A 27401-nucleotide genomic window follows, 5' to 3' on the forward strand; every position below is an offset into this window, starting at 1 on the left:
TAGAAAAAGCTTTTGACAATATTGACTGGAACACTCTCTTCCAAATTCTAAAGGTGGCAGGGGTAAAATACAGGGAGCGAAAGGCTATTTACAATTTGTACAGACACCAGATGGCAGTTATAAGAGTCGAGGGGCACGAAAGGGAAGCAGTGGTTGGGAAGGGAGTAAGACAGGGTTGTAGCCTCTCCCCGATGTTATTCAATCTGTATATTGAGCAAGCAGTAAAGGAAACAAAAGAAAAATTCGGAGTAGGTATTAAAATCCATGGAGAAGAAATAAACACTTTGAGGTTCGCCGATGACATTGTAATTCTGTCAGAGACGGCAAAGGATTTGGAAGAGCTGTTGAACGGAATGGACAGTGTCTTAAAAGGAGGATATAAGATGAACATCAACAAAAGCACAACGAGGATAATGGAATGTAGTCGAATTAAGTCGGGTGATTCTGAGGGAATTAGATTAGGAAATGAGACACTTAAAGTAGTAAAGCAGTTTTGGTATTTGGGGAGCAAAATAACTGATGATGGTCGAAGTAGAGAGGATATAAAATGTAGACTGGCAATGGCAAGGAAAGCGTTTCTCAAGAAGAGAAATTTGTTAACATCGAGTATAGATTTAAGTGTCAGGAAGTCGTTTCTGAAAGTATTTGTATGGAGTGTAGCCATGTATGGAAGTGAAATATGGACGATAAATAGTTTGGAAAAGAAGAGAATAGAAGCTTTCGAAATGTGGTGCTACAGAAGAATGCTGAAGATTAGATGGGTAGATCACATAACTAATGAGGAGGTATTGAATAGAATTGGGGAGAAGAGGAGTTTGTGGCACAACGTGACTAGAAGAAGGGACCGGTTGGTAGGACATGTTCTGAGGCATCAAGGGATCGCAAATTTAGCATTGGATGGCAGCGTGGAGGGTAAAAATCGTAGAGGGAGACCAAGACATGAATACACTAAGCAGATTCAGAAGATTGTAGGTTGCAGTAAGTACTGGGAGATGAAGAAGCTTGCACAGACAAGACAGAGTAGCATGGAGAGCTGCATCAAACCAGTCTCAGGACTGAAGACCACAACAACAACACGGGGCAGAGCACACTATCTTGGTGCTGACTCATCCACAGAGATTGGTGCGTTGTGTATGCCCCAGGGGAGTGCAATACAACCACCGCTGCAGCACACTATCTTGAGTAGTGACTCTTCTGCAGACACTGGTGTGACATGGTGTGTCCCACCAGCAAGTCAGACAACCATTGCTGCAGCGCACTACCTTAAATGGTTAAACATCTAAACTTATCAAAAGTACGATCGTATGAGGTATGAAGGGAAATTTGTGACACGAGTGAGGGTTTCTGGTAGCGAGACACAGCATATTATCTTGGACAGAGTATCACTGAGAGATGCAGAGGTAACTTCCGGTGTCTCCCGGTGAAAATAATTGCACCTGTTGCAGTTCGTGATTCATTATGATGACCTTGCAGAAAATACTAACTATAGTCCCAGACTTTTCGCAAATGGTGCAGTTATCTATAATGAAGTTCTAACAACCCTACCACAACAAAGGTCAAAATTTAATAATGATTGTGGTGTTGCTCACGCTGCTAAATACTGCATTTTCGGGCAACAACAAAGTTATTATGTGGCAGGTGTCATTAGAGCACAGTTAATAATGTCATTTCATGTAATAATGAATAAACTAGGCACTCATCTTTTCGTGTTTCCCACGCTGGTCTCGTTGTAAAATCATGGCTCAATCATCGAAAATCTAGGTGGTGATGATTCCAAGCTCGGATGCAAAGAGGCCTAGGTTTTATTCTGCTATATTCAAAAGTTTTGTAGATGCGCTTCACAAACAATTCTTGAAGATTAAGCCTTTCAAAGTTAGCACAATGGTGATATAAAAAAATAATCAGCACTCCGAATTTAAGTTACATTTCCTTTTAATTGCTTTTATTGCAATATCACGTAACACACGAAACATCACTTCACAATACAAAACATACTTGAAAACATGTTCCTCACTGTAAAAGTTCACATTTTATTAGCTGACTACGTTGTGCGTCCTCCCAACATGACGTCCAAGACTTGACCTTTTCAAGGTCCGACTCTCTAACAACTAACTAATAATCGCTTACGCGCCCAAAAATCAAGAGTTACAAGTACGACAAGTATCATAGTGGCAAAAGAAAGAATACACATAAGAATAATATCATTGCAATATAAACATATCGATGTATCAAAGTACCTCTACATTAATCAAATCAAATCTGAATGTTGTCTCAGAAATATGCTAACTACTTTACAGAAACACAGTAGAATATTGCTGGTATCGAGAGGTTGAGTTGAGGTGCCGTAATGGTTGCGTAATTCAAGTACCATTACAAAGTCCTGTCTGTAGAAAGCTGCGCTAATATTCAGTCAGATCTAGCCCTTAACTCATGAGGTGTGGTCTCTCAGAGCGCGCGAAAATTTTCGACCTCGCTCTCCAAGGAAAGTTTTGGTGGAACGCTTCTATACTCCCCCGATCCCCCTTTAATTGCCAAGCCTACGATGTTTTGTTGTTGGTTGCATTATCGCCTTCTTCGTTTATTGTTGACACGTGTTATTGATAAGTATTGGAGTCTCCTAGACCGCGACTCGTGAACTATGTACCTGTTTTCTCCAATACGGTACCGTACAGCTCAAAATGTATTGGCACGAATGTGTCATTTTTAACTTTAACCGAGTTTGACGAAATTGTTAATCGGTCTGTGGAGGAAAGTGTTAGTGATATAGATCAAGAAATAGACGAAAAAGACGACGATTTTACATTAGGCAGTGATCACAGTTCTGCTATCGAACAAGAGTATCATTCAGACGAAGAAAGTTGTGATGGGGATCTGTCTGTCTATTCAATGAAATACTTACAGTGTCTGTTAAAAATCGAATGTGTTCTGAGTGGTGATAAGAAAAATGTAGTTCCCAGCAATGAATATCAATTTGACAGACTTTTTTGGTACGTATCTGGTGGAATTTTTATGCGCAAATTTATACCCTGGAATTTAGTTTTATTTGCAAATTTATTTGCTGCAGAATTGTATGATTTTTCGGAATGTAAAATTCAGTACTCTACCAGTCTATTTCTGTGTACTATTTAAAAGAACCATACAAAATTATGTGCGTTTGTGTGATAAATAGTAAAATTCTGCAGCCTTTTTTTAGTGTAATAAAATACACTAGAAGTATTTTATACAACATTTCAATAATAGTAAAAATAAATGTTATATAGCATAAATTGACAATTTCAAATGATTTATGCATTATATCTCGGTTTAAACATAGGGGTCCTAGAGACCCTACGTTATGGTATACATCACATAAAAATCACCTCGCGACTTAAGGGCTAAATAATATTTCAAAGAGGCGCAAATTTTGCCAACTTGCTTTAAATGCTCAAAAATGTAACGCTATCCACTTGACAAAACGGAAAAACGTACTTTTCGATACAGTGCACTTCTACCATAATTACCGGATTGTGCCCCTTTTTATAGTGTTGTTATACACCGATGAGCCAAGACATGATTGTTAGTCCGTCTTTGGAATGAAATACGTCACTGATTCTGGATATCAGGGATCCGACAGTTTGTTGATGGCTTGTGGAGGTATGTGGCACTAGATGTCTAGGCGCAGGTCATGTAATTCGTGTCAATAACGGGTCGCCGATTTGCATAAGCGGTGATGTCACCCTGGGTGGGTTCCATAAGATTTACAATAGGCGGATTTGGTAGCCGAGATATCAACGTGAGTTAACTATACTGCTCCTCAAACCACTGTAGCAAGGCTCTGGCTCTGAGACACGGACAATTACGCATATACAGGGTGAGGCAGCTAAGTCATAGCACACCTTGTATCTCCCCAACCTTAATAGATACAAAGATGGCATTTGGACAGTGAATTGTATGGACAGGGGCTACTCGAATACATCACATTTTATGTTTGTGCTATTTTTTATTACAGATATATGAGGCCATCTTTGTTTTTTTTAATGGAACCCTATGTTAAATTTTAGCGTAACATGATAGGCTTAAAAAGACGGTTTCAAATATGTGCTTATCATAATATTTAGGCGAATAGTTTTTGAGACACAGATATGTTCTCATATCGTGTTCGTCCTTCGAAGCGGCGTTGTCCAGTGCGACCTTTCCTGTTGACCACTGAGGAACTTAACAGGCAAGGCGTTGTTTTCCTGCTTCTCGATAACATCACAAGGTGACGCACGAGGTAGCTGGAGAGAAGGGTATAAATGTGCTGCTGGGGTAATGAGACATCGCATTTCCGTCACAGTTTCTTGGAGCAGACATGTACACCAACGAAGAAAAGTTAGACATGCTTCTAGTGTATGGTGAATGCAGAAGAAATGCTGTTAGAGCAGTAAAGAGATATGGAGAGCTATATCCTGATCGTGAGCGTCCTACGCGCCAGCTTCTTGCACGTATTTGCAAAAAACTACTTGAATCGGGATCACGTAACGCCGTACAGAGGACAAGGCAGAAAACTGCAACTGGCGAGGTACATGAAGAGGGCGTTCTAATGTTGGCGCATAACTACCCTACTGTTTCGCCGCGACGTATCGCCTCGGAATGTGGTATAAGTCAGAGAAGTGTTCTACGCATATTGCACCGGCATAGATTTCATCCGTTTCACATCACATCAAGCACTCTCCGGTGTGGATTTTGAACGGCGCCAGAAATTTTGCCGGTTTGCTCTGCAGCGCCTACAAGATGATCCAACGTTTCTTCAACGGGTGCTTTTTACTGATGAAGCAACTTTCACCAACCACGGTAATGTGAATTTGCATTATATTCATTACTGGTCAATAGAGAACCTTCACTGGCTTCGACATGTACAGTCGTGGACAAAACTAGCGAGACCCCTCGCCTTTTCGTTATGCTGATCCGCACAGCTTTAAAGTCTGCTACACAGCATAACAGGCAAGGCGACCAAGTGCTACCAACATACTGTGCACAGGCGTGGAATTGGCAAACTATCCGAACTTTGTCAGACTGTTTTCAGTCATGATTAAGACTATATTAATGCTGATTAGTGTGTTAAACACAACACGTAAATAATAGATATAAATGAAAGAAGAAACGCTAATTAGTATGAACTGTACTAATAAAAATGAATTTCAGCTTATCGAGATAACATAATTTTTAGTAAGACAAAGTACCCCAGATCGATACGAATTAGCAAAATATTGTGCACATTCGGCCGCGAAACGGTTTGTGTCAATGTTCAGACCAGTCATACTGCGAAAATTTAGCAATACGTGAAGATTCATAACGAAATTCAGTTAAAAATCAATTCAATTATTGAGAGAAGCGGAAACAGCAGGCAGTAACAAGTATGAAATTCTACAAGAGTTTCATATTGACATCCGCAGGGCGCCGGTACAGATTAAAGGTAGCAAAAGAACGTATTGGGGGCGCGAGAAATTCTTAAAATTGCTTTATTGATAGTCTATCTGCCTCCATCGAGATTAGAATCGAAAACAAACCAGACCTCCCTTGCAGTAGCAAACACCTTTCACTGCGCTAGCAGACACCCCAGGCAAACAGCCCTCTATTATTACTTCAGATATGAATAAGCCGGCAATTTCGCAATGAAAATGGTAAAATGATCTGCAGTTTCTGTTGCATAGAGCTTTCTGGACTCAAAAACATGAATGTTCTACCTTTATGTCACCGTTTATGTGACAATCATTCGGGATGTTTATCGAAATACCAAATACTGTTATTAGCGAGTAAATTTAGTAGGATAATTCTGCACCACCCCAGGAAATAAACGGTGACATAGCTGCCAGACGTATTCTACAATGTTTCGAATTCTCCATTAGACACGCCACAGCCAAGAAACGTTCATTAGCCGGAGTGTTTCTTAAGCTATGGGAATGCTCGCACTTCCAAATCGCGGTGGCATTAATACTAGGATCTGAATTACCACGTGTATAGGAAAATGGATTTTATTTGCTTTCCTGTAAACGTGATTTGGATCGAAAGCGCAGCTACGATTAATATGCTGATGTATCGACTGCAACTAGAACATTTCGAATAAAGAGTAGGGGGGGATTATTTATGCGGCCCTCTTCTTCAGTAACTGTCGTAGCTATTTTCGTTGTTAGGATTTAGTCCCCTAAATCGGTAAAAATGGAACCCTACTAGTATCACTTTCTTGACCGTCTATCTGCCTACCCAACCGTTGAAACCCGTTTACCTCGAGTACGGGTAGACATAATAAGCGGAAATGTATCGCACTTCCTGCGGTATACGGTCCCTTGGTGGTGTAAAAAAGTGAGCCTCTATGTGAACGCAATCTAAAGATACAGTTGCTTACGTAAAGAAAATTTACGCAACGGTAATCCAGTATGACTGGTCTGGACGTTGACACAGACCGTTTCGCGGCCGAATGCGCATAATATTTTGCTAATTCGTAGTGATCTGGGGTACTTTGTCTTACTAAAACAGTTATGTTATCTCGATAAGCTGAAATTCATTTTTATTAGTACAGTTCATACTAATTAGCGTTTCTTCTTTCATTTATATCTTACATTTACATGTTGTGTTTAACATACTAATCGGCATTAATATAGTCTTAGACATGATTGAAAACAGTCTGACAAAGTTCGGATGGTTTTTCAATTTCAGGCCTGTGCATAGTATGTTGGTAGCACTTGGTCGCCTTGCCTGTTATGCTGTGTAGCAGACTTTAAAGCTGTGCGGATCAGCATAACGGAAAGGCGAGGGGTCTCGCTCGTTTTGTCCACGACTGTACAGCATCAGCAACCGTGGAGTGTTAACGTGTGGTGCGGCATCGTCGGAAATGTTATTGTGGGGCCGTACGTCATTCCGGGTATGCTAAATGGCAATAACTATGCGCAGTTTCTGAGAAACGTTCTGCCATTCTGATGGAAGAGGTACCACTAACTACGCGTCAGTGCGTGTGGTTCCAACATGATGGCTGTCCTGCTCACTCTCCCCGTCTAGCTACAGAGCTGTTAAATGGAAAAGCCCCTGACTGTTGGATAGGACGACGTGCCGAGGTGAAGCGGCCAGCCCGGTCTCCTGATTTGACCCCTGTTGATTTTTTTTCTGTGGGGAGAAATCAAACATAAAATGTATGCTCAAATACCAACTACGCCAGATGATATGAAGCAACGTATCATGGAAACGTGTGCTGACATCTCACGTGACACCCTTGCAGCCGTTCATAAATCATTCGAACGGCGACTATAACTGTGCATTGGAGCAGAGGGGAAGCATTTTGACCACATGCTTCAGTAAGGTTTTGTATCATGTACAGTACCGATATGCATTTTGCATCTTTTTGCGTATTTGCTCCGCATTGTGATCAGTAGTAAATACGAGGGCAGTTCAATAAGTAATGCAACACATTTTTTTTTCTCGGCCAATTTTGGTTGAAAAAACCGGAAATTTCTTGTGGAATATTTTCAAACATTCCCGCTTCGTCTCGTATAGTTTCATTGACTTCCGACAGGTGGCAGCGCTGTACGGAGCTGTTAAAATGGCGTCCGTCTGTAACGGATGTGCGTTGCAAACAACGGGCAGTGATCGAGTTTCTTTTGGCGGAAAACCAGAGCATCTCAGATATTCATAGGCGCTTGCAGAATGTCTACGGTGATCTGGCAGTGGACAAAAGCACGGTGAGTCGTTGGGCAAAGCGTGTGTCATCATCGCCGCAAGGTCAAGCAAGACTGTCTGATCTCCCGCGTGCGGGCCGGCCGTGCACAGCTGTGACTCCTGCAATGGCGGAGCGTGCGAACACACTCGTTCGAGATGATCGACGGATCACCATCAAAGAACTCAGTGCTCAACTTGACATCTCTGTTGGTAGTGCTGTCACAAGAGTTCACCAGTTGGGATATTCAAAGGTTCGTTCCCGCTGGGTCCCTCGTTGTCTAACTGAACACCATAAAGAGCAAAGGAGAACCATCTGTGCGGAATTGCTTGCTCGTCATGTGGCTGAGGGTGACAATTTCTTGTCAAAGATTGTTACAGGCGATGAAACATGGGTTCATCACTTCGAACCTGAAACAAAACGGCAATCAATGGAGTGGCGCCACACCCACTCCCCTACCAAGAAAAAGTTTAAAGCCATACCCTCAGCCGGTAAAGTCATGGTTACAGTCTTCTGGGACGCTGAAGGGGTTATTCTGTTCGATGTCCTTCCCCATGGTCAAACGATCAACTCTGAAGTGTATTGTGCTACTCTTCAGAAATTGAAGAAACGACTTCAGCGTGTTCGTAGGCACAAAAATCTGAACGAACTTCTCCTTCTTCATGACAACGCAAGACCTCACACAAGTCTTCGCACCCGAGAGGAGCTCACAAAACTTCAGTGGACTGTTCTTCCTCATGCACCCTACAGCCCCGATCTCGCACCGTCGGATTTCCATATGTTTGGCCCAATGAAGGACGCAATCCGTGGGAGGCACTACGCGGATTATGAAGAAGTTATTGATGCAGTACGACGTTGGCTCCGACATCGACCAGTGGAATGGTACCGTGCAGGCATACAGGCCCTCATTTCAAGGTGGCGTAAGGCCGTAGCATTGAATGGAGATTACGTTGAAAAATAGTGCTGTGTAGCTAAAAGATTGGGGAATAACCTGGTGTATTTCAATCCTCAATAAAGCAACCCCTGTTTAAGAAAAAAAATTTGTTGCATTACTTATTGAACTGCCCTCGTATTTTCAAATGGAAAAAAATATGTACGAAATAATTATGACCAATATGGGCCTCATCATTTACATTTGTATTTCTGTTACTTAAAATGTATTAACATCTTGTAGTATTTTAATACTGTATGTTGTCTACTACTTTGGTATCACAGTGGTCAAATAACTGAATAATATTTGCGCGACATCATCAGTTAATTTTTGCGCAAAACATCGCAGTTTGTGTTGCTATTGTCGGGTAAATGAGCGTGTTTGTGTAAGGACGGGCTCGCGACGTTTACCTTGTACTCTACACAGCAGGAAACGTCGCACTGGACAACGCCGCTTCGAAGGACGAACACGATACGAGAACATATCTGTGTCTCGAAAACTATTCGCCTAAATATTATGATATACACATATTTGAAACCGTCTTTTTAAGCCCATCATGTTACGCTAAAATTTAACATAGGGTTCCATTTAAAAAAAAAAACAAAGATGGCCTCATGTACCTGGAATAAAAAATAGCACAAACATGAAATGTGATGTATTCGAGTAGCCCCTGTCGCTGCAATTCACTGTCCAAACGGCATCTTTCTATCTGTTACGATTGGGCAGATACAAGTGGTGTTATGACGTAGCTGCCTCACCCTGTATACACTGCTGAAAGATGACGTCGCCGTCGGGGAAGGTACCAAGCATGAAGGGATGCAGGTGGTTCGCAGCTGTCATAGTGTCTTCGATTGCTACCACAGGTCCTATGCGAGCAGAGGAGAATGTCTCCCGTAGCGTCATGCTGCTCCCATCAGCCTGTGGCGCTCAGCACTTTTCGAGCCCCAATTCACCTCGATGACGGCGTTCGTGGAGACGACCATCGACCTGGTGTAGCAAAAATGTGATTCACCTGAAGAGCGACGCGTTTCCAACGATCGAAGGTCCAATCCCGATGGTCCTGTGCCTACTGCAATCGCAGTTGTCGATGTCGTTGGGTCAACACGTGACCACGTACGGATGGTCTGGCTGCGGAGCTCCATGTTCAACAATGTCCAACAAATCGTGTGCTCCGAAACACTTGTGCGCGCACCAGCATTGTGCTCTTTCAGCAGAAATACCACAGATCACAATTATCCTACTTTACAGAGCAGACAAACCTCCGAACTCCACGTTCTTGCAGAGTCGTGGACGCCAAACCATTTAGCGCGTAGTGGAGTTCCACTGTACTACCTTTTTCCGTAGATGCTCACGACAGTAGCACGTGAACTTCCGATCGGCTTCGCCGTTTTCGAGACACTCCTTCAAAGGCTCTTCACAATAATAATAATCTGCCATGTGTCAAAGTCGCTTATCTCAATGGATTTCCCGATTTGCAGCCTATATCTTCGCTAAGGTCACCCTCCTTCCGTGCCTGCTCTGCTTAAATACTTTTGTCACCGCGTCACGTGTCCGAAACGCCACCAGGTGGCGTCCAACGAAGAGGGCAATGGTCACTATGTTTTGGTTTATTAGTGTAAATATCGTGCTTTGTAGAATTTTCATTCGTTTCGTATCTTCCGTGATTTAAAACCTACGGGAAAATCTGTGGTGCGTTTATTAGTAAGTTTTGTTAAGTGTTTATTAGTAAGTTTAGTTAAGTAACTTTAGTCAAGTAAGTTTAGTTAAGTGTTTATTAGTAAGTTTATTAGTAAATGCTCGTCTTATAATCGTTAAATGTTGTCTTGGATCCATCAGTGCTATAAATAATTTTCTGACAGCGTCGGTTTCAGAGTGCTGTTAGAAAAAAATCTTGCTTTTTCTAGTTTTCATTTGCTTCGTCTCTGGTACTACTACGTTCAATGAACTTCAATTGTGTTATTCTACGTCTGCATGACACCTGGACGTTAGCTCCACAACTCATCGAAAGATAAATTTTACCGATTATCAGCAGGCCGGTGTGGCCGTGCGGTTCTAGGCGCTTCAGTCTGGAACCGCGTGACCGCTACGGTCACAGGTTCGAATCCTGCCTCAGGCATGGTTGTGTGTGATGTCCTTAGGTTAGTTAGGTTTAATTAGTTCTAAGTTCTAGGCAACTGATGACCTCAGAAGTTAAGTCGCATAGCGCTCAGAGCCATTTGAACCATTTGAACCGATTATCACTTTATTACAGTTTAAGCGTGTTGTGCTTTTTAGTTTACTGTAACTGTAGCGTCATGTGTGACAAATGTGCATGTTGCCGAAGTTAAATTGGTATGGGAGAAACATGTCAGGACTGTGGGTTGGTGTTTAATTGGGGAGAGTGCAGCTGGGAAGCTAAACAAGTGTTTGGTATGGCTCTTTCATGGAGGTGCAGATTATGTAATCTAGAGAAGAAAATCTAGGGACGGGGAAAAAAGATTGGTGCCCTCCAGGCGGAATTGGAAATGGCATATTTTGAATTAGACAGATCGAAGAGGAAAGAAACACTGAGAGCTGGGTGGAGGTGACAAGTAAAAGGCAAAAGGAGAAAACCTCAGAAGTCACGATTCATATCCCGGTTACCAGTCAATTTGACTTGTTAACTGACACAGGGGAAGAGCCTCAACCAATGTTTGTGTTGTGTTGGCAGAAGAGCCAACACCGTGTTACGAAGGGAGGCCGAAATGCACGCGTTTTAGCTCACGCAGGCTGGCGTGAGAAGGGAAGGACTATACTGACGTGAGGTCTGAAACATGACAAGGAATTAGAATTCAGAAAGCGGACGTAATTAGTTTGATACCTAACTGTAATCCATTAATGATGAGCGTCGCTCTTGACGGTACATGATTCACAACATTATCTGTTCATAATAGTAACTGAATATGGCTCCTTGCTAGGTCGTAGCAAATGACGTAGCTGAAGGCTATGCTAAACTGTCGTCTCGGCGAATGAGAGCGTATGTAGACAGTGAACCATCGCTAGCAAAGTCGGCTGTACAACTGGGGCGAGTGCTGGGGAGTCTCTCTAGACTAGACCTGCCGTGTGACGGCGCTCGGTCTGCAATCACTGATAGTGGCGACACGCGGGTCCGACGTATACTAACGGACAGCGGCCGATTTAAAGGCTACCACGTAGCAAGTGTGGTGTCTGGCGGTGACACCACAGTTTGAGCTTAACAGGGTGCAGCAGACTCGTATGAACAACTTTAAGGCTAGGTCGATAGAAAAGTCAGGTAGAAAGAAATGAGTCTTGCTTCTAGTGAGCAGTCACGGGAAAGGTGAAGACAAATTGCTGCATGAAAAGCTACACGTAGAGTACCAGGTCACAAGCATAGTGAAACCTAGCGCCAAGCTCAGCCAGGTGACAGAAAACATGATGACCTTTTGTAGAGATTTTGATGGCGACGACATGGTAGTTATTGTAGGAGGAGCCGGAAACAGCCTGGCTAGCAAATGGCTCAAATAGTTAAAATGGCTCTGAGCACTATGGGACTTAATATCGGAGGTCATCATTGCCCTAGAACTTAGAACTACTTAAACCTAACTATCCTAAGGACATCACACACATCCATGCCCGAGGCAGGATTCGAGCCTGCGACCGTAGCGGTCGCGCGGTTCCAGACTGAAGCACCTAGAACCGTTCGGCCACTCCGGCCGGCGCCTGGCTAGCAGCTTATAATACTACCACTGAAGGTGGCCTGGAGAAAATAGAAAAGCAACAACAGCACTTCGTCGTGTGGGTTTTATCGATGGTATGTAACGACATGACAAGCCTTGGTTAACACGGCTGTTATCCGTGTGAACAAGATCTGAGCGAATTGCTTTTAAGTGAAACAAAGTCTCATATCTGTGCCGTTCCTATTGCTGCGGTTGGGAGATAGTCGTACACTAATCATGGCCTGGACCTAAATTGGAGGGAGAAAGAGAGATTAGCTCAGCACCTTGCTGAAAGTGTAAGGGGGGCCATAAGCACAAAGCCAGAATCCCTCCGATGACTGGAATTAAAGGGGCCATTTTTTAGGTTAGAGTCAGGTTACAGACAGAGTATTGAAATAAACTAGAGCAGTACAAGGCTATAACAGTTTCCAGAAGAATAAAATCTGTTTGTTTCAACAGAACATTAGAAGGTTGAAAAACACGATAGATGAGCTCATTGTAGACCTAGAAGATGTGGAAAATTCTGAAGGGATGGATGCTCTATGCGTCTCTGCCATGTAACCACAGGGATGGGAGCTATAGACTTGCATCATTTTTGTGTAGAGTTAACATGCAAAAAGGAAGAGTTGCATCATATGTGAAGGTTGAACACAGTCAAAAATATTGAAACAAATAGTTTTTGCGTTTATCAGAACCTAGAAGCACCTGCTTGTGAGTTGTCACTGCTGAATACTTCTTGTTAATTATAACAGCCTACAAATCCCCTCTAGAAAACTTTCAGGTTTCACAAATCTACATGCATTGTTGAGTTACCTGTAAGACAAGAAGAAACGGTTAGTAGTTTGTGCTGATTTCAACCTACATTTCTTAAAAGATACGGAAGGAGAAATGAACTAGAATTATTATTTGGGTGCTTCAATCTAACTTCTGTATTTTTTATTTAAGGGTGGGGCCCCTCCAAGCCCACACCGACGTGGTGACCAAACCAAAAGTTCTACTGTCACCTCCGTACAACATGTTAGTTTTTGAACCAGGAGTTACAGGATGCAGGCTGTGATGTTATCCATGCGTCTGGGTAAGATTACTCATTTACATGGTCCATCAGGAGATAGAAGTGGACGAAAGCGATCGGAGGGTAGCGGTTGTAAGGGCACAGGAAAAAAAGTGCCGAGGCAAGCGCCAAGGGAAAAGAAACCCTGCGACAGTAGGAAGGGTAGGAAGGGCAGTAGCGGCTTGCTAGCTGCGACAGTGCATGCGAGGTGAGGTTATGTTAGTGTGAGGTATCGCGCATCGTTACCTATGTCGCTGCGTGCTCGTTATAGCTGGGTCGGTCCGGCTGCTGCAGCTGGGCTCGTGTGGATTCTCCTGGGCCTGCTGCAGTGGCTTCGTCCCTGCAACAAAAGAATTCAGTGCGGCAACGCATGCGTTGCCATTACGCCCTCTGCTGCACCGTGTCGTCAGTGACTTGGCACAGCTTCATCGGGCCGGTGCTGAACAGCGGCAGCTCTGCCGCATTTGAGCCTCGAGCAGCTCTGTTTGCTCGGCGAGCTGCGCCGCATCAGCGTCGGTGAAATGAAATGTACGCCGTTCGCTCGCGCTTGCGCGATGATGGCTGCCTTATTGTCTTCTCGGTCCATTGCGGGGGCCGCCCCCGCGGCGGTCGGCGTCACCGTCGACACCGCTGGGGCGGCGATTGTCTTCTGTGCACCTTTCACCTGCGGTGCTGCTGGGGCGGCCGCCGGGGCAAGCACGCGAACGTCCTTGTGCGAGGTCGCAGGAGTGTTCGCAGGTTCTGCTGCACGGAGGCCTCGGGCGAAGACTGCACGCAGTTGCCTCGAGGCCTCTTCCTTCTCTGCGGGCACGGAGGCTGCGAAGGCAGCCCTCTCTGCCGACATGACGGCTTTGAGGGCTGCAGTGGCCTCCTTCACGGCGGTGCCGAGTTCGAGGCCACGGTTCTTCTCAGGGGCGCCAGCCTCCCAGGCGGTCATCCCCGTTCCTGGCGGGTGGAGCTGTTTCGGCGCTGTCCCTTAGCTGGGCCGGGCTGTTATGCGACCTACGCCGTTTCCGACGTCGTCTTCTCTTCTTCCGCTGTGTCGGTGCGGTCGCGAGAAAGCCGGGCAGCCGCGCCAGCTGGCGACGTGCGGGCCGCCACACCGGACACAAGTCGGCAGAACGTTGCTGCCGCGGACGCAGGCGCGGCTGTCGTGCTCCCCTGAGCACTTGACTCACCGCAGCCGCATTGCGGCAATACTTGGCGACATGGCCCTCGTCCTGGCACCTAAAGCACTGGGGCTGGGGAACCATGGCGGTCGGGAGAGCTTCAGTAGTCAATTTCCCAATTCATGTGCACTAAAATAGCAGTACAGTGATTCATAACTTTTTAGAGAAACTGCTGCGGCTGAAACAATTAATGTGTACCCAATTGCTAATGGACTATGTGATCACGATACACAGTTATGACACCTTACAGCCTGGAGGCATATTTATGCAAAGCAGTGAGGCTTATTGCTGGGAATAGGATACAATGATTTAAGAGCAAGCTAAAACGGGTGGTACAGGATGAGAAATAGATGGTGAACATTAATGAAATCGAAATAACTGCATGGACGGATTCCTGACTGGAAATGGAGGGAAAAAGCTTCCATGAACATGGGTCCGAAAATGGACGGTGTGCGCGCAGCGAGAACAAATCGTCCCGGAACACAGTACAGAGGTGCATCGCATCCACGTCGCAACAGATGTTCAGAGTGGCCGCCATGGAATTGTAGGTGATAGGGATAGTAGCGGTTGTGATGCAGGATTCATAATCATATTTCTTCTTGCACCATGTTGCCGGGCCACTTGCATGGAGCTAATACTAGGATTCGTCGGAATATCCTGTAGAACCCGGTCCTCCAAATCTGGTGTAAGCACATTCCGCCTCCTCCCTGCATTACGTCTATCCGAAAGGATCCATGATGACACAAACGCCCAAAAGGGACTTGAAATGTTGGATGATGTGGTTGGTGTCTGTGAGAGAACTTGTTTTGGTATAGCCGTGCTGCCTCTGGACCATTTCCATCTGTTTCCTCCCGTCGGAGGTTCGAGTCCTCCTTCGGGCATGGGTGTGTGTGTCTTGTTCTAAGCATAAGTTAGTTTAAGTAGTGTGTCAGTCTAGGGACCGATGACCTTAGCAGTTTGGCCCCTTAGGAAACCACACACACACACACACACACACACACACACACACACACCTCCATCTGCTTGGCCATACACAAACACATCTCGAGTTGTTCCCGACATGAGCACTGGGCCATTCTGCTGCTTATAGCACGCTGCATTAATCCCTCAGCCTGCAACACACAAGCAACGCACACCACTTGATCAGAGGAACTGTCATTCGTCAGCGCCATCTACTGTGACAACGATGCATTCCCAGACAGATAGTGATAGGATATTTTTTTTCCCTCCATTTCCCATCAGAAAAGCGTCCCTGCAGTTTGCCCCTGTATGTAGAAAGAGATACTACTGCCAGATTCAATTTATTCCACAGTAAATGTGTGTCAATATTTTCAAGTTCCTTTCCTAAAAATCATCAAAAAATCTGTAGAAAATACCGTGGATATGTAAGGGAATTGAAGAGGGAAATTTATGTAAGTTTGGATCCGACATTACTTCCATACTCCGCTATTTTGAGGAAAGCCATTAAAATGTTCAGAAGTATGCCTGTCCTGAAAGAAAGAAATAATGCAGGTAATAAGATTAAAACTTTTGGTACATCGTCAAACGGGAGACAGGGCAGTCAGTCAGTGTACAAGATTCCATAACAGCTAGAGTAAAAGACTATGCTGTGATTGACAATTCACAGGTTGCAAGTACTTTTAACAACCACTTTCTAAACGTAGCAGCAAACATAAGATCAAGTAGTTCAGTTGAAGAAGCAAGAGAATATATTAATAAAGTCTTTCCGCGAAACTTTAAACAACTAGAAGTAGTACCAACATCCTTCACCGAAATTAACACAGTTACAAAAATTATAAAAAACGAAAGCTCTTATGGGGTTGATGGTATTCAAGCAGAATTGGGAAAGTTTGTTCCAACTTAATAAGTAATATCCTTAATAACATATGCAATGCAACAGATTAAAATATGCAATTATTAAACCACTTCATGAGAAGGGTAACAAGACAGACATAAACAGTTATCGTCCAATTTCTTTACTGATTTTTTTTCCAAAATATACTACAAAGTAATGTACTCAAGAGTAGTCGCACACTTAAGGTGAAACAATTCACTTAGCATATCACAGTTTGGATTCCAGACACGTTGCTAGACTGAGAATTCCATTTATAAATTGACTCATCAAATAGTACAAGCCTTAAGTAACAATATATCACCAATTGGTATTTTTTTTTTATCTATCCAAGGCCTTCGATTGTGTAGATCATGATATTCTCTTCGAAAAATTCAAGTTTTATGGAATTAATGGCTTTAAACAAAGCTGTTTTCACTCATATTTTTAAAACAGAAAGCGAGAGGTTGGGCTAAATGGTCAGACAATATTGGAAAGGTACAAAATTCTAGCGCTTGGGGTAAAAGCACAAAGGGAGTCCTACAGGGTTCAATTTTGGGTCCACGTTTATTCCTTTATTATCTGAATGACATTCCACTTAACATTCAACAAAATTGGTACATTTTGCTGACGATACTAATGCTATAACAAATCCCATTAGAGAGAAAGCAACAGAAGAGTCAGTAAATGATATTTTGCAAAGAGTTATTAAGCAGTTATTTGAGAACGAACTCTTCCTAAATTAAAAAAAAATATACACACACATACACATTACGTTCAGTTCTCTACAACAAAGAGTCATACCAAAAATTGATGTTGCACATGAGCAGAGTGAATCAGTAGGTTGCAATGATCCAAATGTTTGGGTGTACATATTGATGAAAACTTGAAGTTGAAGAAACATAGTACTGAGTTTCTCGAACAATTAAGTTCCGCTACTTTTGTTCTTCCTGTAATTCCTAACTAACGTATCTACGTCTTGACATATTTTGCAAATTTCCACTCAGAAATTTTGTATGGAATAATTTTCTAGGTTGACTCAACACTTAGAAAGAATTTTGATGGCATAAAAGCAAATAGTAAGAATAATATGTTGTGTTCATCCACAGATGTCATATAGGTACCTCTTCAAGGAGCTAGGCACTCTAAATGCGCCGTCGTAACACATATTTTCGCTAGTGAAATTCGCCATACATAATCCATGAACAGTAATGTACATAGCTACAACACTAGAGGGAAAAATTACCTTTATTACCCGTTGTTAAAACTCTCAGTGGCTCACAGACGAGTTCAATATGCAGCAATAAAATTTTTTGATCGTATGCCCAATAACATAAAATGTCTGACAGGTAGCGAAATACTTTCAAATCTAATTTAAAATCATTTCTCCTGCACAACTGCTATTCTATTGATGAATTTCTACTTAAAAACTGGCAGCCAGTAAAAAAATAATAATAATAAAATATTTTTATATGTAGTTGCGTGATTTGGAATAAAGTGATGATGTGTTCATTAATGTTAATACTAAACATGTACAGACATTCTGTAAACCGACTAGTCCCACATATTTCGATAAGGAATCGTTCAAATGATCTATCGAACATGTAAATAACTAAGTAACAATATGAACAACATGGAATCTGTCAACTCTTACAAATACCTGAGTTCAACATTTTCTAGGGGCATTAAAGGAACGATCGCATAGGCCCAGTAGTTAAAGTACGTGAAAGACTTCGCTTTTTTGGTAGAATACTAGGGAAATGCAATATCCCTACAAAGAAAATTGCTTCCAGATCTCTCGTGCGATTCATCCTGGAATATTGCTCAAGTATTTGGGACACATACCAAATAGCACCAACAAATGGTTCAAATGGCTCTGAGCACTATGGGACTTAACTGCTGAGGTCATCAGTCCCCTAGAACTTAGAACTACTTAAACCTAACTAACCTAAGGACTTCACACACATCCATGCCCGAGGCAGGATTCGAGCCTGCGACCGTAGTAGTCGCGCGGTCCATTTGCTGGGAGGTAAGGTAAATATGTAAACAACGTGTGCTATTAGAGACGATAGTAGATTCCATTGCATACTCTCTCCACAGCAATGTTGCCACCATTTAAGTTCCAACCTACGTATATGTAAGAGACTGTTAACAGAATCTTCGGTCGGTTCTTGGTAGAATATTATAATAAATGAAAAGTACCAGTTTGCTTTTGTTCTACAATATTACTTTACTGTTAACCGGTTTTCGGCTTGCAAGGCCATCTTCAGCAAACTGGTGATTTTCATTTAGTAAGAGACTGTATTTTTCCGTCATAACCTATTCAGATCAGCACTATGCAGTCAGTTAGTAGACAAACATGCAAACGAATGATCACAAATCTCATTCGTCTTCGGATTATAAAAGACTCTCTTACACATGTATACACACACACACACACACACACACACACACACACAGAGAGAGAGAGAGAGAGAGAGAGAGAGAGAGAGAGAGAGAGGGAAGAAGGGAGAGAGAGAGATGAAATAAAATTTTGAAAAAAGTCAAATGTTTTGTGAAATTATTTGTCTAAAAGTTGTTGTTGTTGTTGTGGTCTTCAAGCCCTGAGACTGGTTTGATGCAGCTCTCCATGCTACTCTATCCTGTGCAAGCTTCTTCATCTCCCAGTACCTACTGCAACCTACATCCTTCTGAATCTGCTTAGTGTATTCATCTCTTGGTCTCCCTCTACGATTTTTACCCTCCACGCTGCCCTCCAATACTATATTGGTGATCTCTTGATGCCTCAGAACATGTCCTACCAACTGATCCCTTCTTCTAGTCAAGTTGTGCCACAAACTTCTCCCCAATCCTATTCAACACCTCCTCATTAGTTATGTGATCTACCCATCTAATCTTCAGCATTCGTCTCTAGCACCACATTTCGAAAGCTTCTATTCTCTTCTCGTCTAAACTATTTATCGTCCATGTTTCACTTCCATACATGGCTACACACCATACAAACACTTTCAGAAACGACTTCCTGACACTTAAACCTATACTCGATGTTAACAAATTTCTCTTCTTCAGAAACGCTTTCCTTCCCATTGCCAGTCTACATTTTATATCCTCTCTACTTCGACTATCATCAGTTATTTTGCTCCCCAAATAGCAAAACTCCTTTACTACTTTAAGTGTCTCATTTCCTAATCTAATACCCTCAACATCACCCGACTTAATTCGACTACATTCCATTATCCTCGTTTTGCTTTTGTTGATTTTCATCTTATATCCTCCCTTCAAGACACCATCCATTCCGTTCAACAACGCTTCCAAGTCCTTTGCTGTCTCTGACAGAATTACAATGTCATCGGCGAACCTCAAAGTTTTTATTTCTTCTCCATGGATTTTAATACCTGCGCTGAATTTTTCTTTTGTTTCCTTCACTGCTTGCTCAATATACAGATTGAATAACATCAGGGAGAGGCTACAACCCTGCCTCACTCCCTTCCCAACCACTGTATTTTTCCGTCATAACCTATTCAGATCAGCACTATGCAGTCAGTTAGTAGACAAACATGCAAACAAATGATCACAAATCTCATTCGTCTTCGGATTATAAAACAGTCTCTTATACATATATACACACTCACACACACACACACACACACACACATACACACACAGAGAGAGAGAGAGAGAGAGAGAGAGAGAGAGAGAGAGAGAGAGAGAGAGAAAGAGAGAGAGAGAGAGACAGAGAGAGAGAGACAGAGAGAGAGAGACAGAGAGAGAGAGAGGAAGGGAGAGAGATAGAGATAAAATAAAATTTTGAAAAAACTCTTATAACTGCCATTTGGTTTCCCCTGCCACCTTCAGAATTTGAAAGAGAGTATTCCAGTCAGCATTGTCAAAAGCTTTCTCTAAGTCTACAAATGCTTGAAACGTAGGTTTGCCTTTCCTTAATCTAGCTTCTAAGATAAGCCATAGGGACAGCATTGCCTCACATGTTTCAATATTTCTACAGAATCCAAACTGATCTTCCCCAAGGTCAGCTTCTACTAGTTTTTCCATTCGTCTGTAAAGAATTCGCATTAGTATTTTGCAGCTGTGACTTATTAAACTGATAGTTCGGTAATTTTCACATCTGTCAGCACCTGCTTTCTTTGGGATTGGGATTATTATTTTCTTCTTGAAGTCTGAGGGTATTTCGCCTTTCTCATACATCTTGCTCACCAGATGGTAGAGTTTTGTCAGGATTGGCTCCCCCAAGGCTGTCAGTAGTTCTAATGGTATGTTGTCTACTCCCTGGGCCTTGTTTCGACTTAGGTCTTTCAGTGCTCTCTCAAACTCTTCACGCTGTATCATATCTCCCATTTCATCTTCATCTACATCCTCTTACATTTCCATAATATTGTCCTCAAGTACATCGCCCTTTTATAGACCCTCTATAAACTCCTTCCACCTTTCTGCTTTCCCTTCTTTGCTTAGAACTGGGTTTCCATTTGTGCTCCTGATATTCATGCAACTGGTTCTCTTTTCTCCAAAGGTCTCCTTAATTTTCCTGTAGGCAGTATCTATCTTACCCCTAGTGAAATAAGCCTCTACATCCTTACATTTATCCTCTAGCCATCCCTGCTTAGCCATTTTACACTTCCTGTCGATCTCATTTTTGAGACGTTTGTATTCCTTTTTGCCTGCTTCATTTACTGCATTTTTATATTTTCTCCTTTCATCAATTAAATTCAATATTTCTTCTGTTACCCAAGGTTTTCTACTAGCCCTCGTCTTTTTACCTACTTGATCCTCTGCTGCCTTCACTACTTTATCCCTCAAAGCTACCCATTCTTCTTCTACTGTATTTCTTTCCCCCATTCCTGTCAATTGTTCCCTTATGCTCTCCCTGAAACTCTGTACAACCTCTGGTTTAGTCAGTTTATCCAGGTCCCATCTCCTTGAATTCCCACCTTTTTGCAGTTTCTTCAGTTTTAATCTACAGATTGTGGTCAGAGTCCACATCTGCCCCTGGAAATGCCTTACAATTTAAAACCTGGTTCCTAAATCTCTGTCTTACCATTATATAATCTATCTGATACCTTTTAGTATCTCCAGGGTTCTTCCATGTATACAACCTTCTTTCATGATTCTTGAAAGTAAGAAATAAAATACGAGAGTGTGGTGAAAAGTAATGTCACCGAATTTTTTATGTGAAAACTCTTAAAGTTTTAGATAAAACAAACGTTATTAACATTCTACCCTTTCATCCTTCATGTTTACATACTTATTTCTCAACATAGTTACCTTGGCGACTAACACATTTCTCCCATCGAGAGACCTGTTTGTTAATATCGTCAGTGTAGAATGTTTGACTGCTGACAGAGCCACGACGTCATCTCCGTTTGCACCGCTTCATCAGTATCAAAGTGTAGTCATCCAAGGCGTTCTTTAAGTTTTGAAAACAGATAAAAGTCGTATGGTGTCAAGTCGGGATTGTGTATTGTAACACCTCCGATTTTATCCCGACCTGATCTGATCGAATAGCAGTCCAATATTTATTATTAACATTACCGTGAACCTAATGGGGCTGGTAATCGGAATTTACTGCTACGGATGTTGTTACTTTCCAGTTCGTCCTGTTGAATACTATAATACTGAATGTCTGGTAAAGGAACACCAACACAGTTTTACTAATTACGAACTTATATTCTTCTCAAAACACAAAAAGGAGACAGCCACTGACTTCGTCATACATATCTAATTACGGCTAATCTCAGCACAGCCTTTCCACATTTTCCATTATCGTCACACGCTATTCCATCACTGCATCCAACACTGCAATCCAAGGTTAGGCCGGTGCGGTAGACGCGAAACCAAATATCGGCACTAGTAACGTCACTGCTCACTTATATAATGATACTTCATCACTTTCCCGGGATTAATCTATTACTTAGGGGTCTAACCACGGCCATGGTGACACCCTTCTCGGTTAAAGACCCTGTATTTCAACAATGGCCTTCACACTCACATATACCCGCCAACCACACTGGCGCATCTCCACTCGCTCTCGCAACACGTCACAATCGATTGATCGCCCTATCGACCTGTGCCAATTGCAAAGTTATAGTAAGGGCCTATGGACCCCTTACAGTATGGAGCACCGATCGATGGCCTTGAACCGACGGTGTCGGATTGCTGAGATGTCTCAGCTCACGCGCGTTCTCTGGCACTGTCATGCTAAAGGAGGGGGTACTTCATATAAGGACGATCTCGATGAATTCGAAACTCGACTACAGCACGCAGTCTCCCACGTACCGACATAGTTGCATTACACACTGCGATGTTTCACGTTACAATTCGGAGCCCTCTAGCGTTAGAGGGCTGCAAGTATGTAGACTTGAAGAATAAAGGTGTGGAATGTTAATAACGTTCGTTTTATTTAAAAAAAACTTTAAGAGTCTTCACATAAAAGTTCGCTGGGGCCTTACTCTTCAGCACGCCCTCATAGGCTAGAGAAACATTTGATGCTCAAATTCACATATAGCAAATGGGATTTCGCGATGTACATAATCCACCAGACAAATATTCCATAGCAGGGGAGGGTGTTGTACCTTGGAACTTTTTAAGACTTTCGTATCCAGCAAGGTCTGTAATAGAAGTTTAGTATATTCCATTTTGAAACGGCAGCATTTACTTTGTGTGGTGTAGCCTTCTTCTGAAAGTTCTCCGCAAAGGTAAGGTTTTCCCAAATGTGAAAAACTCTTCCAATGTACAACACGTCATGTACCAGGGAACAAATGCGCTACTAAAATTTAAAAGTATTGTTTCAATCGATAAAATCTTATCGATACAGTATGTAATAGTGAAATAAATAATCTGTTACTATTGCAACCCCTTTTTTTCTGTCAGTGTGTTCATTCTATACATGTTTCCAATACACCATATTATTCCAAACGCTCTTGGCTACAAACTCCTATTTTTCAACATAATTGCCATTCAATGTGATGGCCTTATGCCACCTTACTGGGAGTGCCTTACGTCCGCATGGTATCACTCTACTAGTCGACGATGGAGCCAACGTCTTGGTGCATCAGTAACCTCCCCTTCATCTACGTACTGCTTCCCGCGGAGTGCATTCTTCATTGAGCCAGACAGGTCGAAGTCGGGAGGTGCAAGGTCCGGCCCGTACAGTAGATGAGGAAGAACAGTCCAATGAAGATTTATGAGCTTCTCTGGTGTACGCAAACTCATGTGAGGCATTGCATTGTCAGGGAGGAGGACACGTTCGTTTGCATTTTGGTGGCGGCGAACCCGCTGAAATCGTTTCTTCAGTTTCCTGAGAGTAGAGCAAATACACTTCAGAGTTGATCGTTACACCGTGATGGAGGACATCAAAGAGAATAGCCCCTTCACAGTCCCAGAAGACCGTCGTCATGACATTACCTGCTGAGGGTGGGGCTTTGAACCTTTTATTTGGAAGAGAGGCGGTGTGGTGCCACTTCATGGATTACAATTTTGTTTCCGGTTTGAAGAGTTGAATCCATGTTCCATCGCCTACAACAGTGCGCGACAAAAGATTGCCAGGATCAGCATCGTAACGTGCAAGCAGCTCCACACAGATGGTCCTTCTTTGCTCTTTATGGTCTTGTGTTTGGCGGCGAGGCATCCAGGGGGCACACACCTTTGAGTGGACGAGTGTGTGAGCACTACCAACAGAGACGTCTAGCTGTGTAGCGACGTGTTTGATTGTGATTCGTCGATGGTCTCCAATGAGGGTGTCCGCACGTTCCAATATTGAAGGAGTCAAAGCTGTGTGCGACCGGCCGCCAGGCGTGAGGCCAGGTTTTGCGCGACCTTGTAGCGATGATGACAGATGCCTCGCCAACGACTCACAGTGCTTTCGTTCAGTATCAGGTATCTGTAGACATTCCGCAAGCGCCTGCAATGCTCTGATTTTCCGTCAAAACAAACTCTGCTTGGAACGCACCTTCATTACAACGCCATTTTGAAGGCTACGTATAGCGTCACCACCTATCGGAGCTTCATGAAACTATAGAAGATGGAGCGGGAATATCCAACGATGTCACACAAAAACTAGCGAATCTTTTCAATCGAAACTGTCCGAGGACCAGAATGTGCTTCATTACTTACCGAACGCCCCTCGGAAAAAATATTTTGAAATAGAATCTATTGGCAACTAATACAAATTTTGATTTTTAGGGCAAGACATTAAAGGTCATTAACAAAGATCACGTGTTCCATGGTAAAAAAAAAAAATATTGTGTTCCAAGGTACAAGATGGATGGCTTAAATGCCCATACTTTATGCACCAAGTTTTCAAAATAGAATTTTACTCATCATAAAATTTTAATATATTAAACAGCGCTTAAATACGTAGAACTCGTTATATTTACAAAAGCTGCACAAAATACAACCTCACGTCTCGTAAAAATAAAAACAAACGAAAATACCGAATACTGCTTATGGCAGTCTTTAGTGCACTCCGATTCATGTTATACTGAAATTCTGTACTAGATTGAAATACTGACCAGAAACACTATGCACTATCCTCCAGGTACAGCGCTTCCCATACTGTTTAAACTTCCAAGTTAAGCATTGAAATTTAAATTCTCTATCGGTACTTCAAACCAACAGCTCAATTCATGGAATCAATACTAGAAATAAGAATAATCTTCACTAGGATTTAAAGTCACTTAGTCTTTCAAAAAAGGTGTGCATTATTCAGGAACACACATTTTCAATAACCTGCCAGCAGCCATAAAAAGCTTAACAACCAATGACATTCAGTTTAAGAGAAGCCTAAAGGATTTATTGGTGGCCAACTCCTTCTACTCCATTTATGAATTTCTCAGTAGAACCAACTGATTTGTGTGTATGTATATATTTATATAAGTACAATATAACTTCTGTAAAGTTTCAGTGCAGTAATGTGTTCATTGCAAATAAGTGTGTGTGTGTGTGTGTGTGTGTGTGTGTGTGTGTGTGTAAGTACAATCTAACTTCTGCACCAGTTCAGTGCAGTAATGTGTTCATTGTAAATAAGTATTTAGTAGTTGTATTACACGTTTATTACCTCATAAATAAATTTAAAAAAAATTATTTTAAATTCAGTGCATTAGTATTTGTAAAATGATTCTTTCATACAGCGTTCATTAAAAAATGATGACCATGCCACTTGGGACCTGTGGAATGGTGCATTAGGTTATTTGTTTGAGTTGTAAATATTTGTCATGTATTGTTGTTTTTCTGACATGTTCTACATCCTGGAGGACCTCCTCACTATGGATCAATTGGAATGAAAGTAAATGTAATCTAATATAATCTGTACATGGTTTTGAGCATCATACAAAGGCGCATCATATATTTCTGTAATCTATTTTACATTCAGACAAATCATTTCATTTTTTTTAAATTTCATAATTTTTATTGACAGTTGAATATCACATCAATGTAACATTTTATGCGCAAATTAGCTCGGCTTTGAAGAGATCAACTTTGTGACATTTCATTCATATAGCTAGCAGTGGGTGTTCGTCAAACATTTCAATTTTCTCTCTAATTTTTCTTGATTATTCTGATGACTTTCAAGCAATTAAACCCTTTTCTGCAAAACCATACCTCACTTTGGTCGATTTGATATCCCATCTGTCAATTTCCCACACTTCATTTGGCTGTGAACATTCCAACAAAAATTTTCCCTCAAATCACTAACTTCTCAATAACCTAGATTACTTTTATCATCTAAACCTCTTGTTCCAAAACTAGACCTAATGTTTGTCAGTTTGATATTCCATTTATCTGTTTCCTACTCTTCCTTTAGCTGCGAAAATTCGGTCAAAAATCCATTTTGTAATTTTCTCTCAAACCAATAATTAAATTTTTGTTAATTACCCTGATTACTTTCAAGAAATTAAATTTTTCTTTGCAGAACTAGACCTCACACTAGTCATTTTGTTTTATCCAATTTGTCAATTTCCCACTCTTCGTTTGTGTATTAACATGTGTAATTTCTAGGGAGTCTTGTTTTCACTCCGCTCAAACATTTGACCAAAACAAAAAATTCGGAGAAGGGTATCACTTACAGAAACAAATGAAACAATAGATACCAAAAGTCAATTGAACTATGATATGTTACGAAATTACTCTACACGGAAAAGTGCAACTTCCAACCGGTTTTCCATAGGGGAAAACTGCATGATCGTCAAGTGATTAATTCGACATTTTACTGTAAATACATTTTAATTTTATTATAAAATATTTGCATGAACTTTTTTACATCTAAAAATCAACATGTGAAAACGAAAAATCGTGTAACACTCCAGGACACCAGCTGAGGATGTATTATTATAAAAGGCGAAATGCATCTAAATGTATAAATAAAATTCATGTTCAGCCTGCAAACGGTGTTTTCTTACCAACTACTGCAATTTATTATGCATTTCCTGCAAAAAATGGCCACCACAAGAAACTTTAAACAACCCTATAAAGAGCCACTAAAGATCACCGGTTCCTTATATCGACATACTCGTCAAATGTCCCTGAACAATATCCAAAACTCTGTCAATGAAATTCGTTTTCATCCTGTATAAATAAACATAGAGACTAAATTGGCTCGTTTCACACGTCTTTCTAATGACCTATAGATTTCACACATAGTGAATGACACACTTGTGTAGCACATACATAGTTGTAAGCCATTTCGTGGCTCAATGCAAATATTGTTTTCACTGTTGTTTACAGGTACACCATTGGTCAGTACGTTGACCAGGCTGGCGACGTCATCAGTCATGTAAACATTTCGACGGTTCGTGTCCAAGATGGCGGCCTGTACAGCTGCAGTGCTGCCAACTCCATGGGCACCGTTCAGTACGAGGCCAGGCTTAACATCTATGGTCAGTAATTACATCTGGCGTGAATTGTAAAAGAGACATAGTTCTCGTTTCTGACTTTATGTTCTACGTTTTGGGCAACAGAAGCAGTGTTGATAAAAATTAGGCCTGTACTGTCAATAATTGGCAGAAATATACACCAACTGAACAGGCTCCGATACATCGTATGAAATAA

General features: G+C 42.0%; 1 protein-coding gene across 1 annotated transcript in view; it reads left to right on the forward strand.

The window, feature by feature from the left end:
* Window positions 1-27401, forward strand: part of LOC124779577 (Down syndrome cell adhesion molecule-like protein Dscam2) — a 432737-nt gene that overhangs the window by 192477 nt on the left and 212859 nt on the right. Inside the window, exon 8 of the mRNA XM_047253719.1 lies at window positions 27078-27229. Within this exon, the coding sequence (XP_047109675.1) occupies window positions 27078-27229 (152 nt within the window). The remainder of the gene's footprint in view (window positions 1-27077; window positions 27230-27401) is intronic.

The sequence above is a fragment of the Schistocerca piceifrons genome, chromosome 1, assembly GCF_021461385.2.
Source record: "Schistocerca piceifrons isolate TAMUIC-IGC-003096 chromosome 1, iqSchPice1.1, whole genome shotgun sequence".
In the NCBI taxonomy this organism is placed as follows: domain Eukaryota; kingdom Metazoa; phylum Arthropoda; class Insecta; order Orthoptera; family Acrididae; genus Schistocerca; species Schistocerca piceifrons.